Here is a 13,168-nt window from a genome sequence, read left to right as displayed (position 1 = left end):
TGGTATATGGTGGAAATAAAAATCACACACGGAGGCGCAATTGTGTTGGGAAGGCATAGCCACGGATTTCTACAGCTCTCAATGCTTGCATCGAGAACGAGAACTGAGCACATTGTACATGACAATTTAAGTCTGCAAAATCCTGATAGTAAGCTGCTACATCAGCACAACATAAGGTATATAATTTATACTTCAAAAGGAAACAGCTTACCCCCAACTGTTGCTAGGTCAAAGGATTAAAAAGTTTCAAACACAAAACTTAAGTACAGAGCAAGCTCCAGCTTCAAGTGCAAACTTATTTAGCATCGCCAGATGGTGGAACTACATGAAGAAGCTCCTGTGGAGTTGAACCTGGATCCAATTCATAGCACCCCTTGGGAGCATTATGAGCTTCTTCTCCAGTAAGGACATGGAATGGCACTTGGTGTGAAAAACCGCATCATCTCTTCCCTTGGTATCCTCCAGCTTTTCGTTGCGTTGTGGAGGGGCTTAAACACTGACACAAACCCAGGAACTTTCACAATAGGCATCACAGAAATGCCTTTGACAGGGTTGTAGCTATCAAGAACCTCAACCAGTTCATACTTGTAAATTGTATCATCAGGTGTAAATTGATCCCAGTCAGGAGACCAGTTCTGGTACAGAGCCCAGATATCACCTTTCTTAGGAAAAATTCTGATGATGCCTCCTGGACCTTTGTCACACTTGACCTTATGCGAGAAGATATTCACTTGGTCAGTATGTCTGGACACATCAACCTTGAACTCACCGCAGATCTTGGAGTATCCATATGAGATCCAATTGGAGGCTCCGAATTCATTGCAGTCATTTGCTTTGAGGTGGGCTAGTCTAACTTTAAAAGGGCGGGTGGAAATGACTTTTCTGATCAAAGCATAGTAGCGCGGCATACCATCTTCTTCATCATACATGGCCCATACTTGATCATTTTGAAATGAACTTTCAGAATGATCACCGAAACTGTTGAAATCTGCATCAGGGACACTGTACAAATCTGCATCAGGGATAGGCATTTTGTCAGAGCCTTCATCATGAGATGGCTCTTGGTTCAAACAACCATATTTGGCAGGCATATGGTGCTCTGTTGCCGTATTAACACCAGTTACTTCATCTCCCAGTTCCTTCTTGTGTTGCTTGCGGTTTCTCCTCGTGTATACTATGCGTACTTCAGGTACCCTCCATTGCCATGACTTCAGCTTTTCTTCTAACCCAACCTGTTTACTGCACTTCTCCCTCTCCTTTTCTTCTGAATCAACCCTTTTGCTAACTAACTCCAGGACATCTTTTTTTGGATCAACTGAACTGCTGCTTTGTTTCATCTCGATTTTATTGACACCATTTTCTATGTTGCCTGCAAGTTTTGCACTGCTTTTCCTTTTCTTACTATTCTGTATCTTTTCTCTGTTTTTCACATTGGCTTTCTTGCTACTGAGCTCCTGCAATTTCTGAGCTTGAAGTTTCCCCTTTTCAATTAGGATGCTACGGACATCTAACTTCATGAGCTCCCTGCTAAAGCTGGTCCTTCCAGCATTACTAGGAGATTCAGAGTTAAAATCACCAGAAGACACTTTGCGTTTCTTGGCACCTGATGTTTCAGAGGTTGAGCGAGGCTTTCCTTTTGCTGGGCACACTGGTTTGCATCCATCACCATCAGGGAAGGAGGTTGCCGACTGCCAGGTTCCTTGCTTGCCAGCATTGGCGCGTTTTCTCTTTGCAGCTTCAAGGTCCCTTGTTGCTGCATTTGCTCGTCCGACAGAAGAGACTGCATGTGCATGTTTCCTTGCAGCGTGCTGCAGAACTTCTCTGGAATGTGCTTCTTCATTTGCGGGAATACTAGCTCCAGCTGCCTCCTCTTTTCTAAATCTGTCACATGTTTGTTGGACCGTATGTCTAGTACTTTGTGCACATGTTGCAGATTTGAGCACTGTTGGATCGCAATTCTGATTGCCCTGTGACACTCCTGCCTTTACTCCTGGTGTCACCATGCCAGGAACTGTATTGGCACCAATGTTATTATTAGTAGCCATAGGCATTAGCTCACTAGGGCAAAACTGAACACCTGAAGTTGGTGGTCGAACTTCAGTAGCAACAAACACTGCATGACATTTAAGACACTTCAGTTGGTGGTTGAGGTATTCCCTGGAGTACTGAAAGTTCATAAGACATGAAGGGCAGAGTGTCCAGAATGTTTCTGTTGCTTCGTGGGAGAGGTGGGGTGCCACTTTTCTCTGTCTGTCACAAAATCTATTCACACCTGACATAGAGGAGTTTGAAGTCTTACGGGCAGTTGCTTTGAAGTTATTCTGATGCACTGCTAGGGCATGCATCCGCCTCCTGTGGTCATGCACCATCCTCTTGGCATTATCGGACAACACATTCCAAGCATCTGAGATGAGGTTAAAAGCGGCTTTAGCACAAACAGAGCTATTCTTGTCAGGATGAGCTTGGAAGGCCAACTTCTTGTATTTCTTCTTGATTGCCTCCTCATCAGCCATTGGTGGCACTTCTAAGATCCCATACCAGTCATTCTCCCCTGCAATCTTTGTCTGTGCCCTTACATGGACATCTAAGGCTACAATCATCTGATCAATGCCCTCAAGCGGCTCAAAAAGAGCCTTTGCTTTGAGGGCAAACTTTTTCGCACCAGCAATATCATTCTCCCTGAACTTTGCTTCAGCAATATCCTTTGATCGCACCGCGTCATCTCTGTTGCATTCCATATCTGCAGGTAAGTTTTATGAGTCATGTTTCATCATAAAGCAAGAATATAACTCTCAAACTTTGACATGGCATGGACAGAACGGAGGTCTCGATCAAAACGAAGAAATAAGGGGACTCAGAGCTGGATTCAGCTACTGTATTTTCGATCAAGCACACTTAATGGAAGGGGGCTCATCAAATGTTCAGAACAATGCAGATACATAGTTCTCAATAATAATGTCAAATACAATATTCACCGAAAACTCCACATTTAAGGTATGTAACTAGGCTTTCACACTTCTCACTGAATATGAGATTCGTGTTTCCATTAAAAACAGATTATGTTTCCATTAAAATCAGCACCGATTGGATTCGAACTGCAGTATTCATGTTTGGATGCCATAAGAAATTACAGGAAGAGAATCGATTCCCGGAATGCACGACAGAATGAACAGAACAGTAATCGTATGGTATTAGGAGGGGGGGAAATGGACTTGCAAACAAGATCAATGTCCAAACAGACAACATAATGATAAACAATAGTTGGGTAGAGCAGTTTGGATTGCGACGAACCGAATCGGGGAGGAGCCGAATCGGCTGCGCGGAGGACTCCTAGCATCCGACGACGGGGCGGTCCTCGGCCTGCGCGACGGCGCGACGGTGCTCGTGAATAATGCGGACGTCACGGGGAGGGCGGCGGCAATGGACGACCATGGAGTCGCCGAAGGCAAGGGGGAGGAGGCGTGCAGCTCACCTCGTCGGCAATGAGGAGGACCTCATCGTCCGAGACGAGAGGAGCACGCTAGGGCGGTGGCGGCCCGCGTCACGGGGCGAGAGCGTCGAAGGGGAAGGGAGATCGATTACGGGGGTTGTGGGGAGGTACGGTAATGTGGGCTAAACTGAGATCCAGGGTCCTCCCAACTGTTATACTTGGGGAAAAAAAGGTTTTACCAACAAAAGAGATGCTTAATTATAACATGATTTAATTAGAGAAAAAATATCAGGCGGATCGAGTTCCCACTCTAGAAAAACAAACTCCAACCTTCCCTTCCCATACTACAAGAAGGTTGGTTACAACCTTACAGGTGACACTTTCCGGCCTTCCGAAACCAAAAATCTTAAAAAACTAGACAATAACTCGTAATCATATTTATTACTACTATATAACCTTGATCTTGTAAAATTAGACAGCAACTCTGAGACCAAAATATTATGGACTTACAATTTGAAAATTAACGAATGAATCAGGTTCCTTAAAACCTACCGTGAAACGCTCAGCTGCTTAGGAAAGCGCGCGAAAGTCTAGTGCGTTGACGCGTGGCATCGGTTGTTTTGCATAAATAACCTCTAAATTCTCAAAAATCAACCCGCAGTCCTGTTCTATCGGGATATAAAGAACACATTTTCATCTATTTTACACATACATCTTTCATGTTGAAAAGTTAAATGATCCATACGATCACTTTGGAAGTTCATAAACCCATATAAGAATGTAGGAAAAGTTTAAAGACCCACAATGCATTTCAATCTTTGAGTAATATAATTGGTTTTCTAGATTCTCTGTCGTTCAAAAAAAATTGTATTACCTAGTGGGACATATTATGTTTGAATTTTTTATATAGTGTGCCACATTATGGCATATATTGTATTAACTCAAAACCACTACATTATAACCATGCCACACCATATGGATTTGTGAACCAAGCTACATGCTTTATTTGTTTTTTTTGTGTGTGAGTTTAATGCCACTAGCATTTGGGCAAGTAAACCGTTCATAATTTTCATAGTGCCTTTACATATTCTGGGCCACCCAACATAATATGTGGGATCATGTATGCTCCCACTATAATATATGGTATTTAGCTCAAACTTGTTTGATAACGTTAGTACATTTGTTTCATGTTGACATTCTTAGTATAAATGCATGTTCCTTTAACTCTTGTTGGAGCATAATGTGCACCTTAGATAACTAGTCGTTTTTAGTGATACCATCTCGATTAATCGGCTAATGCGTGTTGCAATTGTATCGTGAGGGTTCATATGATGAAGTAGGTGTCTCAGCATAGCTAACTTTACACCCGGCGTATCTGTGCTTGATGTAACCGGTGATGGGCACCCATTTGTGTGCATCACGCCTGTTGTGAGCATCACCGCTAGTGTAGGTGCTAACAAGAGCAAGTTGACGTGCTTTGCCATCAGCATGCCTAGTCCAATTATATCTTTGGATAGTAGAGAGTAGTGTTCTTTAATGATCTAATTTGTGCTTGTGTTGCAGTTAAGTCCTCTTCGTAAACCTTGTGACGCCCATTACAGATCCCATAGTGAGAACTTTCTATGTTGTACAACTAGACAAGTCCTCATATCATAATGAAACCCTACCATTCTACCGAGATGGCATTGAGCTCCTTGCTACCTTTAATTTACTATCTCACAGCTTCATTGAGTCCTTAATGTTGTCAACGATACGAATGGAAAGGATATCATGCTCGACTAGCTTCATGATCTTATAATGTGATATCATAACCTTACGAACAACTACGACTTGTTGTTAAGATGACATGGATGACTATAGCAGTACAAAGTAGGAATTTATATGTTGTCGTCATGCTAACCACAAATTTTTTTGCATCGAGGTAGGGGTTGTCACACATGAGCCACCAATTGAACTTGGTAATGTTTTTGCCCTAAATGGCATTGGTTCTCTTATGATGGCAAGTTATATTTTTTGATAGTGATGCCATTTGATTGGTGGGCTCGAACTCTAGTGCAAGAACCATGTTTGTCATGCAACCACTATTCTCCATATTTGTTATTGTTTGTAGTTGGTATCACACAGTAGATTCTGATTAAATACATGTTGACAGCCTTAACTTGGACCGATTCTAGTGGGACAATAATGAATATCACCCATTCCTTCCAAAACTGGTTTTTGTGAGAGGTAAACGTGAATGCTCATTTTTCTTTCCAGGACCATGCATAACAAGGGAATGGTATGAGTTTCTTTCAATACTCACTACCTCTCTATGTTACCTTTAGTAGAGTATTTTGTGAGAAGTATAATAAATCGGATCTTGGTCGAGTGACTTGAGCATAATAAGAGCCCCGACTTGCCTCCTTAATGAGATGACTTGTTCCTCAATGCCTCATTGCTGCAAGTGATGTTTCACATAATCCTACCATCCACTTTGCACTCACATTGACTCATTGATGACCTTTCCATGCTTTTGTAGTTGTGAGTTCGTTAGTCGATCACTGTCGCATCTCAAGCAAGTCAGTTGTCATCTTCTCGTTATTGTATCTCCCAAATAGTTGCCCCCTACACCTAGCACCCACCTATTGCTCCTTATGTTACCATAAGGCGGGTGTTTCTTTGGGAACTTGGGATTGGGTACACCATAAGTGCATTGGCCACCAACCATGTACAAGGAACTTGATTTGCTGCCTCAGAATTTCAAGGTAGGCAAGACAGAGTGAATCCAACAATGGGACAAGGGCTCAAGCCCCCTCACCCCCTATCCTCACATGTAACATCTTGGGATGAACGAACAAGAGAAAGGAGAAAATGCAGATGATGAAGGAGAAGAGAAGAAAGAGGAAGAAGATAGAGTGAGGAAGATGAGTTGCCCTATATATCTTCACCACTAGTTGACGTGTTGTATTGAAGTCGGTTAGGTTTAAGTTTATCTGTTGCCTTGTTCTTTTTAGATAGATGTTATATGTCGCATATGCAAATCAAATTGTTTTTTTTTCACATGCCCCTCTTGTTTTGCCGCTAGTGGGCCCTCCTATCGCCTTATTGTTGTCATCATTTAGCATGGAAAAGATGAGTTGTTAGGTTTGACTGTTTGAGTTATTCTCTATAGGCTTAAAGGGAGGCCCTTGGACCGGTGGTTGGTGATATAATGGTGCCCTATCCTAAGGCAGTGAATGCAGGCAAAGCAGGGCGACATAAGCAGGGAAAGCTTATAGAAGATGAGGAACACGAAGGACGGAGCTTGTGGGCCATAGGGATGGAGGGGAGCATTGCCGACGCATTGAGAGATGGATCACCTCTAGTCTCTTATGGCCCTATGTTGCATATAGAAGGTCCTTTCTTTTTACAAATCAATTACAGTCTCGTATGGCCTAGGCTACATATAATAGCCCCATTCTTTTGAAGCATAATTAGACAGACAACAGTGCTATGGGTGCAACCCTTCAATATTTCGCCAACCACTGTTGTGTGGCTCTAGTGCTTCACCAACTTTCCAAGTTTACATTGGAAACATTGGGCTCTTAAATATGTTGTGAAATAGTGTAAACCCTAACATGTTTGTTTACTAGATAGTTAGACCTAAAACTTAAATCTTATGTTCACACCTAATTTTTTTAGCCAAATTGAATGAAATTTGTTGTAAATGATTTAATGTAATCAGAAACTGCATTGCGCCAATGAGCAGCTTTGTTTGAACACGTGGATCACATGATGAATCAACATACTGGCTACAACATCTAGTACTGTATTACCCGCAAAAATTAAGTCTATTTATGAATTTCCAGACAACCCAGCTTGCATCCCTACTAAACTCACTCCAAACCAATAGACACATGCATCTATACAGTTTATAGAAAACCCAACACTAATCCATGAGTTCAACCCATTCAAACCCCCAAAAAGAACCCTATCCAATACATCAGATGCATACGTACTTGAGAACCCATTAAACAGCGTCCATGTGTGCTATAGGCCCTAATGTAATGTAGCTCCATGTTAGAGATTGAGAAAGTGTAATGTAGTTCAACATTAGAAATCGAGAAAGTGGGACGTGATTTTGTAATAGCTAGCATTACCACCGTAGCTCAACATTAGAAACCGAGAAAGTGGGATGTGATTTTGTTGTAGCTAGTGTTGGCACCGTGATACAATCCGTGCTTGTGAGTAATTATAGCATGGGAACAGAGATGGAGGGGCTGCTTGTTTCCAGCAAGCCTTGCCTCGCCTGCCAAGCAAGCCTTGCCTTGCCCGGGCGGGCAAGCCAATTTGGCTCTCCCACAGGAGCAAGGCAAGACCTTGCCTGCACAGACTACGAGGTAAGCCGGCTCATGAACCAAACGCAAGTTTACCACTAATTTGCAACCTAGCAAGGCAGCATAGCAGCTAGCAACGAATAACTTGGGCTACCCATCCGGGATGGCAACGCTTTTATTGGTTTTATATTGCTATAATATATCTCGCGGGCACAACAGTCAGCATAAGCCCAATCTTCAAGTCTTCCAAACCTTGGGAGTACAAAACACTGCCTCAAAATCCAGATATTTTGCACCAGCTTGCTTCGATACCGATGTATTAGTAAACGCAGGCCTCTGGCTTTCTTCGTAACAAAAACAAAACTTGACCAATCTATGAGTTAACAGTACAAAATAGATACCTAAATTCTCGCTAAAAAAATGATACCTAAATTCGCCTCGAGAACTAGATGGTCTCCCACATCCTCAACTAAGCTAGAATCCGTTTTTTTTCTGATAACATATAGCCATGTAAACCACGACCAAAGTTAATTGCCAACTTCTCAACAAGGACCATAGGTGAATTCTCCGCGTTACAGTGTGAATGCAAGTAAAATGATCTAACATACAACAAAAGTGGCTACCGGCATCTAACAGCATAGAACTGGAGTTAAGTTTGCAGATTTCACATTCTTTGCCTCTGCCTCGTATTTATCTCTTCGTCTTGTTCCACCTGGCACAGATGGACAACAAAAGAATTATAACTAACCAAGAACTCAGCTAATCCAAACCAACTTTGACAACATTGACTTCGTTCCTCAAACAAAGGCGATTCAATAACGAAAGCATGCTTTCAACAAATTTCATCACAGATGATTCCATCCATGAAGTTTTGAACAGTGTTGCGATCAAGAATATTGGGCAGTATCCTACAAGCAACTCATTTTACTACTAACATAGATATGTGACGACTGCTAAGTAAACAATCGAATTTTGTGATGGCCTGATGGGCATTTGGGCAGAGTAGATAACTATAGGGGCAACTACATGTATCAGAGAGGCAAGAGAAAAACTAAGAAAATACTGAGATTAAATTGGTATCTTGCAATATTTACCTCAGTCATAACCTTCCTAGACCTTTTCCCAGCATTTTGCTTCGAATTAGAAGAGGATCCATTGGGTTTCTTTGATACTGGATCATCCAAAACATCATCTTCATCTGTGCCTCCTGCATCCAATTTACATTTAAAAAAAAAAAGAAGACTACAGTAACAGTCTAACACTATAATCCTTTACATGCAAGTGCTGCACCTTGCACATACTAGCAGACTAAGAGCCCAAGACAGTTTATAATGAAGTATTCAAGGTCCATAAGACATGACATGGAAAGTTTCAGCAAACATCTTTACCATCACTGAGGCCTTCAAAGTCTTCCATGTCATCCATCTCTTCCATATCATCACCTTCGACATATTCCATCTCGCCTTCCTGTTTTATAAAGTGAACACATGTCAAAGCTGGTGAACACAAAGAACATAGAAACAAACCGTGCCTGCAGGTACTAAGTACAATGCTTACTTCTTCCTCCTCTTCTTCAGGAGCCACTTCACCTTTTTCCATATCAAGAACAACACCAAACTCTTTGAAGGGAACATTATAGATGTCACCATAAACACCTTTAATCAGGCGCTCCTTCAATTCATTTTCAAGATTCTGCATGGTAACAAGTATATGTTACTGTGTGACAATGGACAAAGAAAATGATAAAAGAGAAACTGTATAAGAAAATAACCCTTTCTAATTGAGCAGCCCTTTCAGCTTTATCCAATCTCCGGAGATGACGCTGTGTTTGCTTCCTGGGCATTGTCATGACCTTCTCCCTAAAAGAATGGAGGCATATGTCAAACAACTTATCATGTTACATGGAAGTTAAAAACACATCACAAGATACTCATTTCCTGATGATACTTAGCTACAGACAAATGGCGCATCAGAGCAAAGAACAATCTATCTAAAAGCAGAGCAAGGATCGGAACCGAATACACCTCAAGACAGCCATTTTAATATTCTAAATTACTGGCTTTTCCTATTCTTACCCATCTTAATTCAGAATTCCAATAATTACACTTAGTGTTACTTTTGTTAGGTATGAACTAGGTTCAATCATTTGGCTGATACAAGGACACTAAACTCCCTGCCAATCATAAAGGATTTGGTCTAATCTTCATTTAACCAAACAAGACCGTAACACAAAATTTGGTTGATGCAGCCTACACTATTGCATAGGATGGGAATCCAAAACAGAATAGAGATTTTAACATTCAAACAATCACAGAAACCTAAAATCTGGAAAACCAAACACAAAATCCTAATGTAAACAGGATTGTACAAACTACGCACAAGGCATTTCTCATGCAATAGTCCTCTCCTTCATGATCTGCAATATAAATTCGTGAGCTACAAATTAACTACTTCCACATTGGAATATTTTTCTTTGCTATGCTTAAATGAATATTGTTTTTTTGAATGTAGTAAACGAATATTGTTTCCAGCCTGAAATTCAGAGGCTCTCCTAAAGTTAAAAGAAAATGATTCAAAATGTACATATGGATCTACCTTCTTGTTTATCATTTTTTAGTAAATCAATATATAGAACACGGTGATACCCACTGAACAGAACCATGAATTAATTATTATTATATGTTATCCTTAAACTATATGCTACTGAATATTTAAAATAGACAAATATTTAAAAAAAAACTACACTACATCCTATAGTATTTAAAATAGAAGTGCCTACCTCACTTTCAGTTGAAGTTTCCTCATTCTTATACGATACTGAGTCATTTTTGTCAGCCGTTGTTTGATCTTGTGCACAAGTAACTTAGGCCAAAATTCCTTCATGACAAAAAATCCAAGAAATTAGACCAAATACTATAATTTTAAGGAGTGACAGCATACGTTAGCTAGAGATGCATACTAGATGCTTGTTTATGACATCCATTGCTTTCTCGTAATTCTTTGGCAGTTTGACTCTCTCCCATAATTTGTTTGGCAGATGAGCTCTTTCAGCAGTTTTCATGTACAGATAGAAAATACCTGCACAGCCATTTTAGGAGGAAACATAACGTGATAACATCAGAAAAAAGATTTTGGTGACCAATGAGCATATGCCCCCCTCAAAATTAATAGTCCATAGCATGAAAAATAAAGGTGCATAAGGAACTGGCAGATCTGTTAGCCACAAGATTAAAATCTGCACCATTGGACAAAACTTATGTTGCAACTCATCATGGTTTCTGTGTAATTTTATCCAAATAGCACCACATCCCAGCATAATTTGTTCTCACAGAAAGAAAAGGCAAAGTTACAGAATTACAATACAAAGCAGTACTCTAGGATTCTTAACTACACGATTAATTTGTGATTAATCACAACTAACTAATTCCATGAAAAAGATTAGTCATCTCATGAAAGAACAGCTACAAAGCTAACTTGATGTTTTTTTTCAATCTAGTGATAGAAGGAAAAGTGCTGCATCCAAAATCGATTGGTTTGCTAAAACTAAAGAGGCTTTGAATTTGATTGGTTAGCTAGTTGCTATGCCATATTTGTGATGCCATACTGAGTTGAGTGCTTGGGTGACCTTGGAGACAAGAGGGAGGTAAGGATCATGTTTTGCAGCTCTATCCATGTAGTACATCATTATTAATTTTACACAAAAAGGGGAAGCATGGCATTGCAGTGATCACCGTCATGATCCCGGATGGTGGCATAGCGACTGTTGGCAAGCGGGCAGGAGCTCCGGTTGCAGATGCCCGTCGCGTTGTAGGGGTTGCGGCAGAATATCCCTGTCGTGATCCTACACAACCCAACCCACGGGGCCTCCGTCAGACGAGATTCCACATCGGAAACAGCCACACAAGAAACCAAGACGAGAGCGGAGAAGAAAAGGAAGGCTACTTACTTGGCCATGAAGCTGCAGTGGTTGTGGCGGATGCAGTGCCATATCACGTCGTCGCTCATTTTGGACCCCGCCGCCCGGGCCGGTTCCTCCCCTGCTTAATTACCGCGCCGCCGCTGGGCTCGTCGGCGCGAGCTGGTCTCCCTGCCGCCTCTGATCGCCTAGCAAGGCCTGAGCGAGGGAGCGCGACGGGGAGTCCTCGCCGTCGACAGGGAAGGGGAAGCCGAGACGGCAATCGGGGAGGCGGGGTATAGGGTTTGGGGAGCTGCTTTTGCGGCGCGGAGGCGGCGAGTGGGCTGGCAGTGGAAGCATTGGCGAGTGCTGCGGGCTGATATGAGCCGACCGATGAGATATGGACGTACACGATGGAACCCATGTCGTGTGTGCGCTCTGCGCTGGAAGGATAGGTGGGCCTGGGCTAGCTACCGCGTACAGCCCAATAAAGTAGGCTTGCTGGCCTATCAGAAAGCCCAGCCCATCAGTCATTCACTCAAGTGGGCCCGAGTCAAATGAACAGTGGGTAGGGCCCATGGACGGATGGATTCACTCAAGTGAAGTACCGACGGTGAGCCAGGCGGAGATGGATGGATCATGGATCAAGCGAAGATGACAGTGGTGTTGGTGTCTTGGTGAACGAGGCAACGACGACTTAGCATAACATAGAGATGCATGGCAGCATTAGGTTGTGGTAGCGGCTCCAATGCGAAGGGGAATCAATGCAAAGAAAGAGGATGACGAGTCAAGTTTGCGGCAGCGGTGGTGATAGAAATTAGTAGAAAAGAGAGCTAGAATAGCTTTTATTGGATGGGGATATGATCCCACGTCTGTCAAAGGATTTGATGGAGTGCCATGCTACGTGGGAAATTAAGTCTCGGTGGGGATTATCCCCACGAAGCAGTATTGGACATTCATATTGCAGTTTCACGACATGTGTTAATGCATGCATATGATGTTTGAATCCGAGAGAGGTAGTGTACCTGATAGCTAGCCTATCCTATTTAAACGTCTATTTTGTCTGTTTAGGTGACCGTTTAGTTCGAATAGTGGCTAAAAATGACAAGTGACCACTGTTTATTGTTTAGCATTTAAAATAACATTGTAAAGTTTACTATAGATACGAACATGAGGACGTCCCAATTGAATTTTCTTCAGCGTATGTATATATGTACTGCGTGCTCGCGCGGGAACTGCTCCATTTGTGGCAGCTGGGGCGAATTGGAACTGCGTACATGCGGTTTTAATTTATGGCGGCTTTATGAGCACCCGTGTCCAGAATCCATCGTCCCGGCTGCTGCCTTGGCAGCCTTGCTGATGATGCTTTCCAATTGCTAGCTAGCTAGCTAGAGACAGCGGCGTACAGCACGCAAAATCGCATGCGACGTGACGCGGGAGCTCTGCTCGATCTGCAGGCTGCGTCGTCGTCGTGCATGGTCATCGCTTGCATGCAGCAGTGTGAGAGCGTCGGCAGGGCACACGCGGCCAGGCATCCTAGGGCTTCCA

General features: G+C 42.4%; 1 protein-coding gene and 1 pseudogene across 1 annotated transcript; both read right to left on the bottom strand.

Annotated features, from left to right (window-relative positions):
* Positions 1-25: 25 nt before the first annotated feature.
* Positions 26-3,587, bottom strand: LOC136453941 (uncharacterized; annotated as a pseudogene).
* Positions 3,588-8,236: 4,649 nt separating this feature from the next.
* On the bottom strand, positions 8,237-11,979 carry LOC136453940 (uncharacterized). Its single transcript, XM_066454487.1, has 9 exons — positions 11,672-11,979; positions 11,457-11,566; positions 10,685-10,803; positions 10,505-10,602; positions 9,497-9,584; positions 9,283-9,417; positions 9,114-9,192; positions 8,820-8,932; positions 8,237-8,437 (listed from the first exon to the last, which is right to left on the bottom strand). Exons 1-9 carry the CDS (start codon positions 11,728-11,730, stop codon positions 8,390-8,392), a joined length of 849 nt encoding a protein of 282 aa, XP_066310584.1. The 5' UTR covers positions 11,731-11,979; the 3' UTR covers positions 8,237-8,389.
* Positions 11,980-13,168: the final 1,189 nt, after the last annotated feature.

The sequence above is a fragment of the Miscanthus floridulus genome, chromosome 5 (genome assembly GCF_019320115.1).
Source record: "Miscanthus floridulus cultivar M001 chromosome 5, ASM1932011v1, whole genome shotgun sequence".
Lineage (NCBI taxonomy): Eukaryota > Viridiplantae > Streptophyta > Magnoliopsida > Poales > Poaceae > Miscanthus > Miscanthus floridulus.
Note: the sequence above shows the minus strand (reverse complement) of the source record. Positions and strands in the feature narration are given on the sequence as shown.

Bases quoted from the DNA above. Each gene is read 5' to 3' on its own strand.
- LOC136453940 (XM_066454487.1), bottom strand. From the start codon at position 11,730: ATGAGCGACGACGTGATATGGCACTGCATCCGCCACAACCACTGCAGC. The intron at 10,804-11,456 runs GTGATCACTGCA...ATGGCTGTGCAG, and splicing joins CACCATCCGGGATCATGACG to GTATTTTCTATCTGTACATG. The intron at 8,933-9,113 runs GTAAAGATGTTT...AATTGGATGCAG, and splicing joins CTTTGAAGGCCTCAGTGATG to GAGGCACAGATGAAGATGAT.